The sequence below is a fragment of the Phyllobates terribilis genome, unplaced genomic scaffold (genome assembly GCF_046119375.1).
Source record: "Phyllobates terribilis strain yellow unplaced genomic scaffold, ASM4611937v1 Scaffold_1__5_contigs__length_1240528914, whole genome shotgun sequence".
Lineage (NCBI taxonomy): Eukaryota > Metazoa > Chordata > Amphibia > Anura > Dendrobatidae > Phyllobates > Phyllobates terribilis.
In genome coordinates this window covers 1,239,080,085-1,239,098,266 of record NW_027362761.1, presented here as the reverse complement: position 1 = coordinate 1,239,098,266, position 18,182 = coordinate 1,239,080,085, and the positions used below count along the sequence as shown (strand labels likewise).

At 47.7% G+C, this 18,182-nt stretch overlaps 1 protein-coding gene across 3 annotated transcripts in view; it reads left to right on the top strand.

The window, feature by feature from the left end:
* The window catches only part of LOC141164978 (uncharacterized), a 575,086-nt gene that overhangs the window by 537,974 nt on the left and 18,930 nt on the right, over nucleotides 1-18,182 (top strand). For all 3 annotated transcript variants that reach the window (XM_073650644.1, XM_073650641.1, XM_073650638.1), the window contains exons 3-5: nucleotides 1,475-1,744; nucleotides 2,025-2,114; nucleotides 4,271-4,369. In XM_073650644.1, the coding sequence (XP_073506745.1) occupies nucleotides 1,475-1,744; nucleotides 2,025-2,114; nucleotides 4,271-4,369 (459 nt within the window). The remainder of the gene's footprint in view (nucleotides 1-1,474; nucleotides 1,745-2,024; nucleotides 2,115-4,270; nucleotides 4,370-18,182) is intronic.

Sequence of the window (18,182 nt, the reverse complement as noted above, 5' to 3'; positions counted from 1 at the left end):
GTGTCTCCCGTACGCTCCTGTGTCTCCTGTACGCTCCTGTATCTCCTGTACGCTCCTGTGTCTCCAGTACGCTCCTGTGTCTCCAGTACGCTCCTGTGTCTCCTGTACGCTCCTGTGTCTCCAGTACGCTCCTGTGTCTCCCGTACGCTCCTGTGTCTCCCGTACGCTCCTGTGTCTCCCGTACGCTCCTGTGTCTCCAGTACGCTCCTGTGTCTCCTGTACGCTCCTGTGTCTCCTGTACGCTCCTGTGTCTCCTGTACGCTCTTGTGTCTCCTGTACCCTCCTGTGTCTCCTGTACGCTCCTGTGTCTCCAGTACGCTCCTGTGTCTCCAGTACGCTCCTGTGTCTCCAGTACGCTCCTGTGTCTCCTGTACGCTCCTGTGTCTCCTGTACGCTCCTGTGTCTCCTTTACCCTCCTGTATACTCCTGACTCCCCAGTATACACCTGTTTCTGGCTTATATACCTATACTTCCTGTCTACTCCTGTGTCTTTGATTATTTCCAGCATCTTCTCTCCTCAGATCCTGTGTCTCCTGTATTCTCCTGTGTCTCCTGTATGCTCCTGTGTCTCCAGTACGCTCCTGTGTCTCCTGTACGCTCCTGTGTCTCCAGTATGCTCCTGTGTCTCCCGTACGCTCCTGTGTCTCCTGTATGCTCCTGTGTCTCCTGTATGCTCCTGTGTCTCCTGTATGCTCCTGTGTCTCCTGTACGCTCCTGTATCTCCTGTACGCTCCTGTGTCTCCAGTACGCTCCTGTGTCTCCAGTACGCTCCTGTGTCTCCTGTACGCTCCTGTGTCTCCTGTACGCTCCTGTGTCTCCAGTACGCTCCTGTGTCTCCTGTATGCTCCTGTGTCTCCTGTATGCTCCTGTGTCTCCAGTACGCTCCTGTGTCTCCTGTACGCTCCTGTGTCTCCAGTACGCTCCTGTGTCTCCTGTACACTCCTGTGTCTCCTGTACGCTCCTGTGTCTCCTGTTTCTCCTGTACGCTCCTGTGTCTCCTGTACGCTCCTGTGTCTCCTGTACGCTCCTGTGTCTCCCGTACGCTCCTGTGTCTCCTGTACGCTCCTGTATCTCCTGTACGCTCCTGTGTCTCCAGTACGCTCCTGTGTCTCCAGTACGCTCCTGTGTCTCCAGTACGCTCCTGTGTCTCCAGTACGCTCCTGTGTCTCCAGTACGCTCCTGTGTCTCCCGTACGCTCCTGTGTCTCCAGTACGCTCTTGTGTCTCCTGTACCCTCCTGTGTCTCCTGTACGCTCCTGTGTCTCCTGTACGCTCCTGTGTCTCCTGTACGCTCCTGTGTCTCCAGTACGCTCCTGTGTCTCCTGTACGCTCCTGTGTCTCCTGTACGCTCCTGTGTCTCCTTTACCCTCCTGTATACTCCTGACTCCCCTGTATACACCTGTTTCTGGCTTATATACCTATACTTCCTGTCTACTCCTGTGTCTTTGATTATTTCCAGCATCTTCTCTCCTCAGATCCTGTGAAGGATCCGCACTTGAGAATTGAAGATAAGGACAATGTGACCTGCCGCGTTTCTCTTTTCTGTGATGTGGGGAGAAGCGACCCCTCTAATGTAACTTTCCAAAGAAATGGGTACGAGATAAAGGAGAACAAGTCCGAAATGGAGAATGATGATCTCCTGGTCATCGATGGGATGGACCCCCAACACTGGGGCATCTACAAGTGTACAGTGAAGAACCTCGTCAGCCAGAAGGACTCCCAGGAGATGGTGCTCATTCCCGAGAGTAACGTTCTTTCCCATCCCTAATCTTATTGTGATATTGTCTTCTGTCCTCCCAGTAATCAGATCTGAGCTGGTGCAGCCATCATTAGCCAGGACAGACCGGGGTTTCCAGGACAAGTCCAGTCTTGGAGACTTCTTATGTCATTGGCTTGAGTTGTTGGCTCCTGATCTTCCATATTTCCTACTCTCCTCTACATTGTATCCTGCTTATAATGTGCCATCCTGGTTATAACGCCCGGCTCTTCATTCTATAGACAATCATCCATGACTTGTCTCCTCAGGAATGAGTGGAGGGTACGTGTTCTTCTGTATTAGCTGTATCGGAGGGGTCATCTACATCTGTCATCTCCTCTGTCTACTGGCTATGATTAGTAAGTACCAGCACAATGAGCCAGAAGAACGGGCCCTTCATATTCCAGTTATTGGGCCCCTATCTAGGAAGTGACTGTAAATGGTGTTACAGTGTGTCTACTCCGGGGATAGTCTGGTAATGGTATTATGCGGGCAGGATTAGGGCACTGTGGCACTCTTTGGCAGCACACAGTGAGGGTAGACATGATATGGGGGCTGTGGTGCTTCAGTGTACTGTGGGATACAAAGGAGGCTGGTTGGTCTTATATGAAGACTGCACTAAGGGTTGACCCTGTTGCTGCTTTCTGTAGACTTTAGAGGGCAGTAACAGCATGTAACTAAGGTGATCCCACCTGGCAGTGATGTTTGTGTGTATATGTATATATGTGTATGTATATACAACCCCTGGCAAAAATTATGGAATCACCGGGCTCGGAGGATGTTCATTCAGTTGTTTAATGTTGTTGAAAAAAAAGCAGATCACAGACATGGCACAAAGCTAAAGTCATTTCAAATGGCAACTTTATGGCTTTAAGAAACACTTAACGAAATCAAGATTAAGGGTAATTTTTTCAGACCAAGTAGAGGGAAAAAATTATGGAATCACTCAATTCTGAAGGAAAAATTACGGAATCACCCCGTAAATTTTCATTTACAAAACTAACACCTGCATCAAATTAGATCTGCTCGTTAGTCTTCATCTAAAAAGGAGTGAGAGCTGTTGCACCAAGTGGACTGACATGAATCATGGCTCCAACACGAGAGATGTCAATTGAAACAAAGGAGAGGATTATCAAACTCTTAAAAGAAGGTAAATCATCACGCAATGTTGCAAAAGATGTTGGTTGTTCACAGTCAGCTGTGTCTAAAATCTGGACCAAATACAAACAACATGGGAAGGTTGTTAAAGGCAAACATACTGGTAGACCAAGGAAGACATCAAAGCGTCAAGACCGGAAACTTAAAGCAATATGTCTCCAAAACAGGAAATGCACAACAAAACAAATGAGGAACGAATGGGAGGAAACTGGAGTCAATGTCTGTGACCGAACTGTAAGAAACCGCCTAAAGGAAATGGGATTTACATACAGAAAAGCTAAACATAAGCCATCATTAACACCTAAACAGAAAAAAACAAGGTTACAATGAGCTAAGGAAAAGCAATCGTGGACTGTGGATGACTGGATGAAAGTCATATTCAGTGATGAATCGCGAATCTGCATTGGGCAAGGTGATGATGCTGGAACTTTTGTTTGGTGCCGTTCCAATGAGATTTATAAAGATGACGGCATGAAGAGAACATGGAAATCTCCACAGTCATTGATGATATGGGGCTGCAGGTCAGGTGAAGGCACTGGGGAGATGGCTGTCATTACCTCTTCAATCAATGCCCAAGTTTACATTGATATTTTGGACAGTTTTCTTATCCCATCAATTGAAAGGATGTTTGGGGATGATGACATCATTTTTCAAGATGATAATGCTTCCTGCCATAGAGCAAAAACTGTGAAAACATTCCTTGAAAGAAGACACATAAGGTCAATGTCATGGCCTGCAAATAGTCCGGATCTCAATCCAATTGAAAATCTTTGGTGGAAGTTGAAGAAAATGGTCCATGACAAGGCTCCAACCTGCAAAGCTGATCTGGCAACAGCAATCAGAGAAAGTTGGTGCCAGATTGATGAAGAGTACTGTTTGTCACTCATTAAGCCCATGCCTCAGAGACTGCAAGCTGTTATTAAAGCCAGAGGTGGTGCAACAAAATACTAGTGATGTATTGGAGTGTTCTTTTGTGTCTTTGTTTTTCATGATTCCATAATTTTTTCCTTCTGCTTGGTCTGAAAAAAGTTACCCTTACTGAGTACCACATTTTTAATCTTGATTTCTTTTAGTGTTTCTTAAAGCCATAAAGTTGCCATTTGAAATGACTTTAGTTTTGTGCCATGTCTGTGATCTGCTTTATTCCAACAACATTAAACAACTGAATGAACATCCTCCGAGCCCGGTGATTCCAGAATTTTTGCCAGGGGTTGTATATATATATATATATATATATATATATATATATATATATATAATATGTATGTATATATCTATATCTATATCTACCAGTATAACCCCCAGGCTGACCAGTACATGAGCCGCTATGTCAGTGACCCATCATTCTGTCCCGCAGACCAAAGTGACAGTTTGCTGCTATCAAAAGTCCTCTTCTGTGCTAAGTGTATACTTTCCATCAGTATGGAGCTCATCGCATTGTCCATCCTCTCTTATGGTAAGTACTTTCCTTCCAAAGTCTGAAAATGAACCCCTGAGATGCTATATGTCTGCTGACATTAGGACAGTGGATAGATCTGCTCCCAAGGGGTGGGGCTTATCAAAAATGAGAGTACTTTATCTAAAGAGGGGTGGGGCTTATCGAAAATGAGAGTACTTTATCTAAAGAGGGGTGGGGCTTATCGAAAATGAGAGTACTTTATCTAAAGAGGGGTGGGGCTTATCGAAAATGAGTACTTTATCTAAAGTGGGGTGGGGCTTATCGAAAATGAGAGTACTTTATCTAGAGAGGGGTGGGGCTTATAAAAGAATGAGAGTACTTTATCTAGAGAGTGGTGGGGCTTATCGAAAATGAGAGTACTTTATCTAAAGAGTGGTGGGGCTTATCGAAAATGAGAGTACTTTATCTAAACAGAGGTGGGGCTTATTGAAAATGAGAGTACTTTATCTAAAGAGGGGTGGGGCTTATTGAAAATGAGAGTACTTTATCTAAAGAGGGGTGGGGCTTATTGAAAATGAGAGTACTTTATCTAAAGAGGGGTGGGGCTTATTGAAAATGAGAGTACTTTATCTAAAGAGGGGTGGGGCTTATCGAAAATGAGAGTACTTTATCTAAAGAGGGGTGGGGCTTATCGAAAATGAGAGTACTTTATCTAAAGAGGGGTGGGGCTTATCTATCTACACTGTTGAGCAATAGGGTAACAATATTTTGAACTTTTGACTTTCAGGCTCCATATCTCACCATCCGTAACTGCTTCGAACGTGAGACTACCATCATTTTATAGAGTATCATCTTGGCTATCTCAAACATAAACTTGACTTGCAGCTGTTTAGCATATGATTAGTTATGCAGATTCTTGTCATGTCTCTGCATTGTTACTGTTTTGCTCCTAAAAATCTAAATTTCATTTTTTTATTATTTTGTAAATCCACCTTTGGCTTTCACCACGGCCTGAATCCTTCTGAGCTGCTCTCGATCAGATTCAAGCAGGTCTCCACCGAAATCTGATCCCAGGTCTCTTCTACATGTTCTCAAAGTTGGTGCTTACTGGTTGTGAGGAGCTGGCCAAGGACTTTTTCCAGCACGGTGCACCGGTACATCAGTCTTATTGTTGTGTTTATTAGAGATTTGCTTGCTCATCAGTTTAAGCTGCACAAATCTCTCTCATGCCATTGTTCTAACAGCCACTAGTCCCATTGTGTGGATGGTGATAGTAGACCAAGAGGACCCGCCACCATAGGGGGTCTCACATGCAGTCCCAGGAGATGAGTTTTAACATGACAAAAATACCTCCACCAATGCACCCTTAGCTTTGGGGGGGGGGGGGGTGAACACTTCTGCACATTCAGGGGGCTGATCCCATGGAAGGAGGAAAATAATCCAGGGATTTGGGAGAGTGACATTGAATGGAGAGGATCTAGACTGAGGTCCTGGAGCCATGGATGGATGGCCTATGGAGTTTTGGAGATCGGTTGACAACTGGCCTTGTTCCCCCTACTACAGTTGAGGGATCTATCATCTGGATTTCAGGAATTTTCATCAGGACTGGGTTGGCTGGAGTGGAATTCACGTGCTGCGGTCATGATATCCGTCGAGTGGAGGAGCATAGGCTGTGACTGCCGACTATACCGGTGGGAGATGCCAAAAGCTGTAGGTCAGGCAAAACTTGGGAGACAGTGGGTATCACCTGGTACAGGGGCAGTGGAACTACCAATCCCAGATTGGGAACTTGAGTACTGAGAGAATTGTATTTTGGCCATTTACCTGGAATTGCTGTATGACCGTGGATGGAAGGAATAAAACTAATTGCATCATTAACCTGCCTAGGTGATTATTACAACCCACAACAGTACATCTTCACACTGGTCGACTCACTTAGGTATGTATACCGCTTTTTCATCAACTCTACCTACTAGTGATTGGGTTGAGGTCTGGGGACTGTGATGGCCAATCCAGCACCTCTACTTCATTGTCATTGACCCATTTCTTCGCCAATCTCGATTTATGCCTTAGATCGTTGTCCTACTGGAACACTATGTTGTCCTTTCAATACCCATATGTGGAGACAAGGGGGTCAGTGGGTGCTCATGTCCGCTGGCCCAGCTGTCTTTAGAAGGACCACATGGACTAAGGCTCATCCCACTGAACACCTGCACTCCTTCCCCGTGGACATAACACTACTCAGACAACACAGGGTGAGGGTAAAACAGCGTGGCAATATTTTATTGAACCACCAACAGACAAGAACATATAGAACAGTCCCAGAAAATACCCAAGATGGTGCAAATTACAGAGTCTCACCTTTCCACAGACTCGCCGGGATTAGAGCAGCTGTGACTTCGGGGCCTCCAGGACTACCCCCACCAGTAGGACCCTAATTTTGGCGGCATCCACAAAGAGGAGATAACAACAAGCTTAGGAAGCGGACAGTCCATTGAGGTACATGACCAGGTGACTGGAGGGTCCCCAACCTGGATTCTCCGAATGTCTCCATTGGGCCAGGTGACCAGACGGTCCCAACCTGACTTCTTTGAACGTATCCATGGGGGCCAGGTGACCAGAGGGTCCCAACCTGACTTCCCCAAATGTCTCCATGGGTTCCTTGATTGTCAATGGAGCAGATCTGTATTCTTTCAGCTAGGGCCGTGGTCCCTTAAGCTAGCATACTGAAGAATGTCAAATCTGTGTCCCTCCTCTTGATGGAGCCATGGTGTCTTGGCTGCTGTTCTGTAGAATCTCTAATCTGTGTCCCTCCTCTTGATGGAGCCATGGTGTCCCGGCTGCTGTTCTGTAGAATCTCTAATCTGTGTCCCTCCTCTTGATGGAGCCATGGTGTCCTGGCTGCTGTTCTGTAGAATCTCTAATCTGTGTCCCTCCTCTTGATGGAGCCATGGTGCATTGGCTGTTCTGTAGAGTATTTTCTGCAGAAGGCTAGAAATCCCTTTTTATACCAACATCTGTGGTTCCTGTTGACTCGCCCCCTGGGCCGTGGGGTACCCGGAACCGGGCTTTCTGGTGTACGGTGCTGATGGGGGATAGTAGTGGCAACCCGATCCCGTGGCTCAGGGTGGTCAGACCAAATGGCGGTAGTCTATGTATCAGTGTTTTGAATGTCCGACTACGCCACCCGTGGATTGCGGTCAGGGATGACGGCCGATGCTAGGCAGACCGCTGAGGCTGGTGTTGTTGTGCAGCACAGGGATAGGATAACTCCCCACGGGAAGAGTGTAGCCTCAGGGCAGTGTAGGTGGATGCTGGGGGTGATGGTGCAGGCGCAGCAAAGATCACACTGAGTCCAATGGTGCAATCCAGGGTTTTTACTCACAGTTGTTATCCATGTCACTTCTGTCAGCAATGACTGCCCGAGCCGTGCTGCGTCCACCAGGTGAGGGGCTCGGTCAACCCCCAGGCAATTCAGGAGTATGGCACAGGACCCCCTTCTGTCCTTTCTCTGGCCTCTCGTGCCCCACCAGTGACCAAACTTCTGTCCAGCTACCGCGGACCGTGTCGGGTAAGCGTTGGCCTCCGCTTCCCGCTATCCTATATGGTGCCTTTCTAGCAGGTTTGGCAGGGGGTCGCACCAATAAATGATCACGACCTCCGGTTCTTGGCTGAGGGATGATTTACCTCCACCAACTTGGGAATCCGGTACCCTTCCACAGCCTGACCCTTCACCCGATATAACGTGGGTTTGCAACGGTTGCTGTCCGTTCTGCTCTCTTAAGGTCCCTTCTGCCTTCTTGTTTCTGGAGCCTTTCTATTCTGTCTCTTCTCCTTCCTTCCTTCTCCTTCTCCTCTTCTCCTCCCTGGCCCCGGCCTTCTCTCTAGGCCTGCCTCGTGGAGCTGAGCTCAGGCTGAGCTACAGCTCCCTGTCAGCTCTCTACTCCTTTCTGCTCTGCTTCTCTTCTGAACTCTCTCCTAAGATGGATCCCACCTTTTATCTGCTTCACTGTGTCTGAGCTCAGGTGACCTGCACCCAATGAGCTCCTTCCTATGCTCCAGAAACCGTCCCCTCTGCTCCTACATCACTGGGTTCTCTCCCCCCTCCCCACTCCAGCCAGGGACATAGTCAGTTGTGCCCGCATCTGGGAGCACCGTCGAGCTGTCCCCCGGAAATGGGGTGAGTGTGTGTATGCAGCTAACTGAGCCCTGGTCCATACTCCATCCTTACCTGGGAGTGGAATATCACACCTCTGGGAGAGGTGCAATACCCCTGTAGCAACCGAACCCTGTCTAGTTTGTCCTCCACTGTTTTGCAGGCCAACAAGCTACATGGACTTATACAATGGGTAATCAACATATTAGCAAACACAGATTGTTCAAAGACCCTGCGTCCCTGTCCTACAAAGATAGTAACACAATAAACTGTAGGAGCTCATATAAGAAGTAAACAGCAGCCACTCAACAATTCACAAACATCAGATATGCATCTGGCATAATTAAGATTTACTGCTGTGTCATCACTCCATAGTACTCAAGGGTAAGCAGTAACTCATCTTGTAAGATACTCACATATAACTCAGCATAATCGATCCCCAGATCAGGCTTCCTCTACCACACTTGTACTTCATCTTCTCCATCCGTTAACCTCTTTTCCCCTTGTTTCTTCCAGACTTCCAGACACTTTCACAGCCTCGTTTATTCACTTTTGTCTCATCGCTCTAAATCACCCGTTTTCAATCTTTTCCCGTCCACTTTTCTGCAAAGTCGAGCTGACGTTTCTTGTGACGATATTGGAGTTGAGGCGTCTTCACCTTTTCTTGAGCCTCCATTCCAGACTTGTGTAACGCGCGTCACACGGTGCTCGCACGGACGTCTGTGATCTCGCTATTACAAAGCTTACGAGCCTCCTCCTTCTGTGTAATAACTGAGCTATTAGGGAATGTCAGAACTGGTTGTAATTTGTAGTATACAGGAAGAAAAAGATTTATCCTCCACCAGGAGCAAAACAGTAAAGCCATGTTCACACGTCGTGTTTTTGCTGCATTTTTTATGCAAATGAAAGCTGCTTTTTACAATACCAGCAAAAGCTATGAGATGTGAATAATCTCCTGCACACGCTATGGCTTTTTTTCCTGACTGAATTGGAAAACTGCAGCGTTTCACTTCTTGGTTTTGCAGCATTTTTTCACCCATAGAAAGCAATGAGAAAGTACAAAAAAAGCATCAAAAACTCAACAAAAATGTCATCAGTTTTTGCAGCGGTTTTAATGATGCAGAGCAGAGACCGCAGGATGTGAGAGCAGTTTATTATTGCGATTTTCCCAAGTTTAAACCAAAATGTCTTGGTGTCCTCACATCAGCAATTATATTATTAGTGCAATTTAATTAAATGAAAATATTTTTCCACTAAATAATTTGATTATATTTCCCTTTTCTCCAAAAATGTTTTCTGATTTCACACACGTCTTGCATCGGCGGCCGAACACCTTCCATTGTTCATGGCTTGTATGGTGGAAGCGAAGCTTAACTTTAGGATTCTGAAAAACGGAGCAAAAAACGCAGCAAGAAAAACGGCAAAAAAGCGAGAAAAACCTGCTGATTGTCTGCTGATTTTTTACTGTCGAGAGATCAGGTTTTGGCTGCAGAAAAAAGGCAATGTGTGAACAGAGCCTATCAATGGAGTGACATGACAAGAATCTGCATAACTAATCATATGCTAAATAGCTGCAGGTCAGGTTTATGTGTGAGATAGAGAAGATGATTGTCTATAAAATGATGGGAGTCTCAGGATAGAAGCTGCAGTGGATGGAGAGATGGAGCCAGAAAGTCAGAAGGTCAAAACATTGTTACCCTATCGCTCATCAGTGTATCAATGGATGGATCTGATCCCAAAGGGTGCGGTGTATCAGAAAAGAGTGCAGCTTATCCAGAGAGGGTGGGGCTTATGTAAAGAGGGTGGGGCTTATGTAAAGAGGGAGGGGCTTATATAAAGAGGGTGGGGCTTATGTAAAGAGGGATGAGGGTTATGTAAAGAGGGATGAGGGTTATGTAAAGAGGGAGGAGGGTTATGTAAAGAGGGATGAGGGTTATGTAAAGAGGGAGGAGGATTATGTAAAGAGGGAGGAGGATTATGTAAAGAGGGATGAGGGTTATGTAAAGAGGGATGAGGGTTATGTAAAGAGGGATGAGGGTTATGTAAAGAGGGAGGAGGGTTATGTAAAGAGGGATGAGGATTATGTAAAGAGGGATGAGGCTTATGTAAAGAGGGAGGAGGGTTATGTAAAGAGGGATGAGGGTTATGTAAAGAGGGATGAGGATTATGTAAAGAGGGATGAGGGTTATGTAAAGAGGGATGAGGCTTATGTAAAGAGGGAGGAGGGTTATGTAAAGAGGGATGAGGCTTATGTAAAGAGGGAGGAGGATTATGTAAAGAGGGAGGAGGATTATGTAAAGAGGGATGAGGGTTATGTAAAGAGGGATGAGGGTTATGTAAAGAGGGATGAGGGTTATGTAAAGAGGGATGAGGCTTATGTAAAGAGGGATGAGGGTTATGTAAAGAGGGAGGAGGGTTATGTAAAGAGGGATGAGGATTATGTAAAGAGGGATGAGGCTTATGTAAAGAGGGATGAGGATTATGTAAAGAGGGATGAGGGTTATGTAAAGAGGGATGAGGCTTATGTAAAGAGGGAGGAGGGTTATGTAAAGAGGGAGGAGGGTTATGTAAAGAGGGATGAGGGTTATGTAAAGAGGGAGGAGGGTTATGTAAAGAGGGATGAGGGTTATGTAAAGAGGGATGAGGCTTATGTAAAGAGGGATGAGGCTTATGTAAAGAGGGAGGAGGGTTATGTAAAGAGGGATGAGGATTATGTAAAGAGGGATGAGGCTTATGTAAAGAGGGATGAGGATTATGTAAAGAGGGATGAGGGTTATGTAAAGAGGGATGAGGCTTATGTAAAGAGGGAGGAGGGTTATGTAAAGAGGGAGGAGGGTTATGTAAAGAGGGATGAGGATTATGTAAAGAGGGATGAGGGTTATGTAAAGAGGGATGAGGCTTATGTAAAGAGGGATGAGGCTTATGTAAAGAGGGATGAGGGTTATGTAAAGAGGGATGAGGATTATGTAAAGAGGGAGGAGGGTTATGTAAAGAGGGATGAGGATTATGTAAAGAGGGATGAGGGTTATGTAAAGAGGGATGAGGCTTATGTAAAGAGGGATGAGGCTTATGTAAAGAGGGATGAGGGTTATGTAAAGAGGGATGAGGCTTATGTAAAGAGGGAGGAGGGTTATGTAAAGAGGGATGAGGATTATGTAAAGAGGGAGGAGGGTTATGTAAAGAGGGATGAAGATTATGTAAAGAGGGATGAGGGTTATGTAAAGAGGGATGAGGCTTATGTAAAGAGGGATGAGGCTTATGTAAAGAGGGAGGAGGGTTATGTAAAGAGGGATGAGGCTTATGTAAAGAGGGAGGAGGGTTATGTAAAGAGGGATGAGGCTTATGTAAAGAGGGAGGAGGGTTATGTAAAGAGGGATGAGGATTATGTAAAGAGGGATGAGGGTTATGTAAAGAGGGAGGAGGGTTATGTAAAGAGGGAGGAGGGTTATGTAAAGAGGGAGGAGGGTTATGTAAAGAGGAATGAGGATTATGTAAAGAGGGATGAGGCTTATGTAAAGAGGGATGAGGGTTATGTAAAGAGGGAGGAGGGTTATGTAAAGAGGGATGAGGCTTATGTAAAGAGGGAGGAGGGTTATGTAAAGAGGGATGAGGATTATGTAAAGAGGGATGAGGCTTATGTAAAGAGGGATGAGGATTATGTAAAGAGGGATGAGGGTTATGTAAAGAGGGATGAGGCTTATGTAAAGAGGGATGAGGCTTATGTAAAGAGGGATGAGGCTTATGTAAAGAGGGAGGAGGGTTATGTAAAGAGGGATGAGGATTATGTAAAGAGGGATGAGGGTTATGTAAAGAGGGATGAGGATTATGTAAAGAGGGATGAGGGTTATGTAAAGAGGGATGAGGGTTATGTAAAGAGGGATGAGGCTTATGTAAAGAGGGATGAGGGTTATGTAAAGAGGGATGAGGGTTATGTAAAGAGGGATGAGGGTTATGTAAAGAGGGATGAGGGTTATGTAAAGAGGGATGAGGGTTATGTAAAGAGGGAGGAGGGTTATGTAAAGAGGGATGAGGGTTATGTAAAGAGGGAGGAGGGTTATGTAAAGAGGGATGAGGCTTATGTAAAGAGGGAGGAGGGTTATGTAAAGAGGGATGAGGATTATGTAAAGAGGGATGAGGATTATGTAAAGAGGGATGAGGGTTATGTAAAGAGGGATGAGGATTATGTAAAGAGGGAGGAGGGTTATGTAAAGAGGGATGAGGATTATGTAAAGAGGGATGAGGGTTATGTAAAGAGGGATGAGGGTTATGTAAAGAGGGATGAGGGTTATGTAAAGAGGGAGGAGGGTTATGTAAAGAGGGATGAGGGTTATGTAAAGAGGGATGAGGGTTATGTAAAGAGGGATGAGGGTTATGTAAAGAGGGAGGAGGGTTATGTAAAGAGGGATGAGGGTTATGTAAAGAGGGATGAGGCTTATGTAAAGAGGGAGGAGGGTTATGTAAAGAGGGATGAGGGTTATGTAAAGAGGGATGAGGGTTATGTAAAGAGGGATGAGGGTTATGTAAAGAGGGATGAGGGTTATGTAAAGAGGGATGAGGCTTATGTAAAGAGGGAGGAGGGTTATGTAAAGAGGGATGAGGGTTATGTAAAGAGGGATGAGGGTTATGTAAAGAGGGATGAGGGTTATGTAAAGAGGGAGGAGGGTTATGTAAAGAGGGATGAGGGTTATGTAAAGAGGGATGAGGGTTATGTAAAGAGGGATGAGGGTTATGTAAAGAGGGAGGAGGGTTATGTAAAGAGGGAGGAGGGTTATGTAAAGAGGGATGAGGGTTATGTAAAGAGGGATGAGGGTTATGTAAAGAGGGATGAGGGTTATGTAAAGAGGGATGAGGGTTATGTAAAGAGGGATGAGGGTTATGTAAAGAGGGAGGAGGGTTATGTAAAGAGGGAGGAGGGTTATGTAAAGAGGGATGAGGGTTATGTAAAGAGGGAGGAGGGTTATGTAAAGAGGGATGAGGGTTATGTAAAGAGGGATGAGGCTTATGTAAAGAGGGATGAGGGTTATGTAAAGAGGGATGAGGGTTATATAAAGAGGGATGAGGCTTATGTAAAGAGGGATGAGGCTTATGTAAAGAGGGATGAGGATTATGTAAAGAGGGATGAGGATTATGTAAAGAGGGATGAGGGTTATGTAAAGAGGGAGGAGGGTTATGTAAAGAGGGATGAGGGTTATGTAAAGAGGGATGAGGGTTATGTAAAGAGGGATGAGGCTTATGTAAAGAGGGATGAGGGTTATGTAAAGAGGGATGAGGGTTATGTAAAGAGGGAGGAGGGTTATGTAAAGAGGGATGAGGGTTATGTAAAGAGGGATGAGGGTTATGTAAAGAGGGAGGAGGGTTATGTAAAGAGGGATGAGGCTTATGTAAATGACGCGCCCCTGGGCCTGTGTCGCGCTGCGTTGCGCATGCGGGAGCCTACCCGGAGCCGGATCAGTAGAGGGTTGTAGTCTCGTGGCGGTGACCCGGTCCGTGCCCAGGGAGTCAAACTAGACGGCAGTCTATTAGTAGTAAATAGTTGATGACTACGCCACCCGTTGAGTGCAGCCAGGAAGCTGCTGCTGCAGGGCAGACCGCTGAGGCCGGTGGTAGGATTGTGCAGCGTGATAGTATAACCCCCAACGGGAGGGGTATGGCCTCAGGGCAGCCGACGTGGATGATGGGGGTAGCAGGAACCACTCAGAGACGGTACGGTGTAGTTCAGGGTCTTTACTGGTAACAACGATAGACCCTCCCGGAGTACTTGCTAGCAAACGGGGCCTGGTCAGTCTTTGAGCAGATGGGATCTCCCCTGGCCAGGCGTAGTTGTAGGCCTCACAAACTGACTGTACTCTTCTGGCTACCTTGCTAGAAGCTGATGTAAGTAGCCCACGTCCCTGAGTGTACCGTGTGGTGCTCACCCGTATGGCCGGTGACTCGGGGCCTTCTAATGGCTTCCGCTCCACGATGGCGGTGCTGGTCCCACGCGTGTGACCGTGCCTTCGGGCTTCTGGGCCAGAGGACCTGAAATCCCCTGCCTGACGGATTCTGCTGCTGGGTAGAAGTTAGTCCCCACAGCCTCGGACTCCGGGTCCGGTAAAGAATCTTCTTAGTCAGGGCGAGCGCTGCAGCTGCCAGCCCCTGACTCCTTGGAACTCTGCTGTTTCCTATGCTGCTTCTTGTCTCCACTCTCCTTGTCTGACTCTCCCTGCCTCAGCCCCGGGTTTATACAGGGGAAGTTCTTCCCCTCCCAAGACTGGGCAGGAGGTGTGGCATGCACAGGATCCCTGACCAAAGGACCTCCCACCTGCTCTCAGACATAACATTACATTACTGTGGAAAACCAGACCCCTGGGGTGCCACATTCCCCCCTAGTGAAATTTAGTACTCCGGGACTAAACACATTTAGAAAAACATAACAAGGCAAAAACATTAATAATACAATAAGAAAACATATAAAGATGGTTACGGCGTGTCCGCAACCGGGTGCAGTCTCTGAAGAGAGCAAGGTGTCCATTTCACCAACACAGGGAGACGTAACCAGGTAGGGGTCTGTCCTACCCCGAGTCCTTAACAGTCTCTAGTCCATCCTGGGTTACGCTCCAACTATATACAAGGATTCCCGGTAAATCCACCAAGGTTTCCTAAAAACAACTGGAAACACAAAATTATTCACAAGCAACAATACACAGAAAAACATAAATAAAACAATTTATACACTTTAAATTCTCCAGCGTGCGGGTAACTGGCCTCTAGTGGCCCGAGTGGACCTACGGAGCTGACTGTCTGGCCCTGAACTACAGGGTGTAGGAGCTGTCAAGGGTAAACTGGGCAGCTGTCTACCGGCTCTTTGTCTCACTAGGGGTACGGCAGGCTCACTATAAGCAGAGGGTTGATTCTCCTGTTCTGCTTGTGTGGAGTCTTCTGCCTCCTGGACCGGCTGTTCTTCCAGCTCTACCCGTTGCTCCGTAGGTTCTTGGGATGATGGTTGGAGGAAGGTGAGTACGGGTACCACAACTGCACCATTGACTTGAGTCCAAGACTGAGGGAAGTCCCCGAGCACGGTACTAACCATATCTTCCCTTTCTTCCACAGGTCGATGGTCTTCTTGTTCCTCTTCAGGGTTCCTCAGTTGTTCGGGACACTTCTTCAGGTGGTCCCGGGATACAATGGCTGTGGTTTCCCCTCCGTCTTTACTGATGGTACAGACCTTCGGGTTCTCGTGGCTTGAGGGCAGTACGGTGTACGGGTCCTCCTCCCACTGGTCATCCAACTTGTGGAGCCGTCTTTTCCTCTTCAAGACCTGCTCTCCGGGTACCAGGGGAACAGCGGGAGCATACTGGTTGTAAGTCTTCTCTTGTCTTTCCCTAGCCTGACAGAGACTTCGCTCCACGCTCTCTTGTACTCTCCGGTACTGCTGCTGCCTCTCTGTGTCCCAGTCTGTTTCTGGTGAAGTGTCCTCAGGTGTCAGGACTCCCATTTCCAGGTCAACAGGTAACTTACCAGGTCTCGCCCTCATTAGGTAAGCCGGGGTACAGTTGGTGGAACCTACCGGGATGTGGTTGTATAGGTCCACCAGATCGGGCAACTTCTCAGGCCACAGACTGCGTTCTTCCAGGGGCAATGTTTTTAGCAGATCCATTACCACCTGGTTCATTTTTTCACAAAGTCCATTAGTTTGCGGATGGTAGGGTGTCGTCCTTATCTTCCGGCAGCCATACAGATTGCAGAATTCCTGGAAGACCTCCGCTTCAAAGGCAGGTCCCTGGTCCGTCAGCACTTGGTCCGGGTACCCGTGTGGACGGCAGAAGTGCTGCTGGAAGGCTCTAGCTGCTGTTTGAGCCGTTAAGTCCTTGACGGGGACGACAACCAAGAACCGGGAGTAATGATCCACGATGGTTAACGCGTAGACGTAGCCACTTCTGCTTGGGGTCAGTTTTACATGATCCAAGGCTACCAGTTCCAACGGTTGCCGGGTGACGATGGACTGCAGGGGAGTCTTCTGGCTGGCCCGGTCCTTCCTTCTCAGATTGCACGGGCCACAGTCTCTGCACCACTTCTCGATGGTTCCCCTCATGCCTACCCAGTGGAACCGCTCGCGCAGCAGGAACTCCAGCTTTTTCCACCCGAAGTGTCCAGCTCCGTCGTGGTATGCCTCCATCACCATGGCTGCGTCTCTTCGTGGCACCACTACTTGCCAGAGTAGTTCATGCGTCCGGGAGTTGACCATTCTGCGGCACAACTTCCCCTTGTAAAGGAATAGTCGACTCTTCTCCGCCCATAGTTGTTTGGCTTCCTCCGGAGCGTCTGGTTCAAGTCGAGCCTCCGGCCGAGTCAGCATCTCCTTCACCAGTCGGACGGCAGGGTCGCTGTCTTGCGTTTCCGCCCAGTTGTAGTGGGGTAAGGGGTTCAACGTAGCAGCCTGTTTACCCCTTACCCGGTGGGAATACTGGATAGTCCCATGACGGTGGAACGCAGGGAGTTCAACTTCTTCCAGTCCCTCCGGATCTTCTCCTTCGTCCGGCAGGTTGGGCATCCTGGACAGGGCATCCGCGTTAGTATTGGAGCGTCCTGCCCGGTATTTGATTGTGAACTCGTAGTTGGACAGACGGGCCATCCACCTCTGCTCCAGGGCACCGAGTCTTGCCGTGTCCAGGTGTATCAACGGGTTGTTATCCGTGTATACGGTGAACCGGGAAGAAGCGAGGTAATGCCTAAAGCGCTCGGTGACTGCCCATACCACGGCCAGGAACTCTAGCTTAAATGAGCTGTAATTCTCGGGGTTCCTTTCGGTGGGTCGCAGTTTTCGGCTGGCATAGGAGATCACTCGTTCTCTCCCCTGCTGAATCTGGGATAGTACGGCTCCTAGCCCGATGTTACTGGCGTCGGTGTAGAGGATGAAGGGCTGGCTATAGTCTGGGTACGCCAAGATTTCATCCCCCGTGAGGGCCATCTTCAGCTGGCGGAAGGACTCTTCTTCTAGCTCTTCCCATTTGAAGGGCGGCTTCTGGTTCTTGGCCTTCCGGGACTGGCCTATCAGGAGGTCCTGCATAGGCGCTGCCTTTTTGGTGAAACCGGGAATAAACCTTCAGTAGTAGCCTACCAACCCTAGGAACTGCCGCACTTCTTTTACGCTGGAGGGGCTTGGCCATCCCTTAATTGCGGTGATCTTATCGGGGTCGGGAGCCACTCCGTCAGCGCTCACCACGTGTCCCAGGTATTGCACCTTTGGTTTCAGGAGGTGACACTTGGAGGGTTTCACCTTTAGGCCGTAACTCGCCAGAGCTTCGAACACCTCCGCCAGGTGTTTCAGGTGGTCCTCATAAGTTTTGGAGTATACGATGACATCGTCCAGGTACAACAGGACCGTCTCGAAGTTTCTGTGGCCCAGACAGCACTCCATTAATCGTTGGAAGGTTCCTGGGGCGTTGCAGAGTCCGAACGGCATGCAGGTGAACTCGCTAAGTCCCATCGGGGTGGTGAATGCGGTCTTCTCCCGGTCCGCCTCTGCTACAGGAACCTGCCAGTACCCGCTAGTGAGATCCAAGGTAGAGAAGAAGTTAGCAGATCTTAAAGCAGCCAATGACTCCTCTATCCTTGGTAAGGGGTACGCATCCTTGTGTGTGATACGGTTGATTTTCCGGTAATCTACACACATCCTCATGGTGTTGTCTTTCTTTTTGACTAAAACTAGTGGGGCTGCCCAGGGGCTACAGCTAT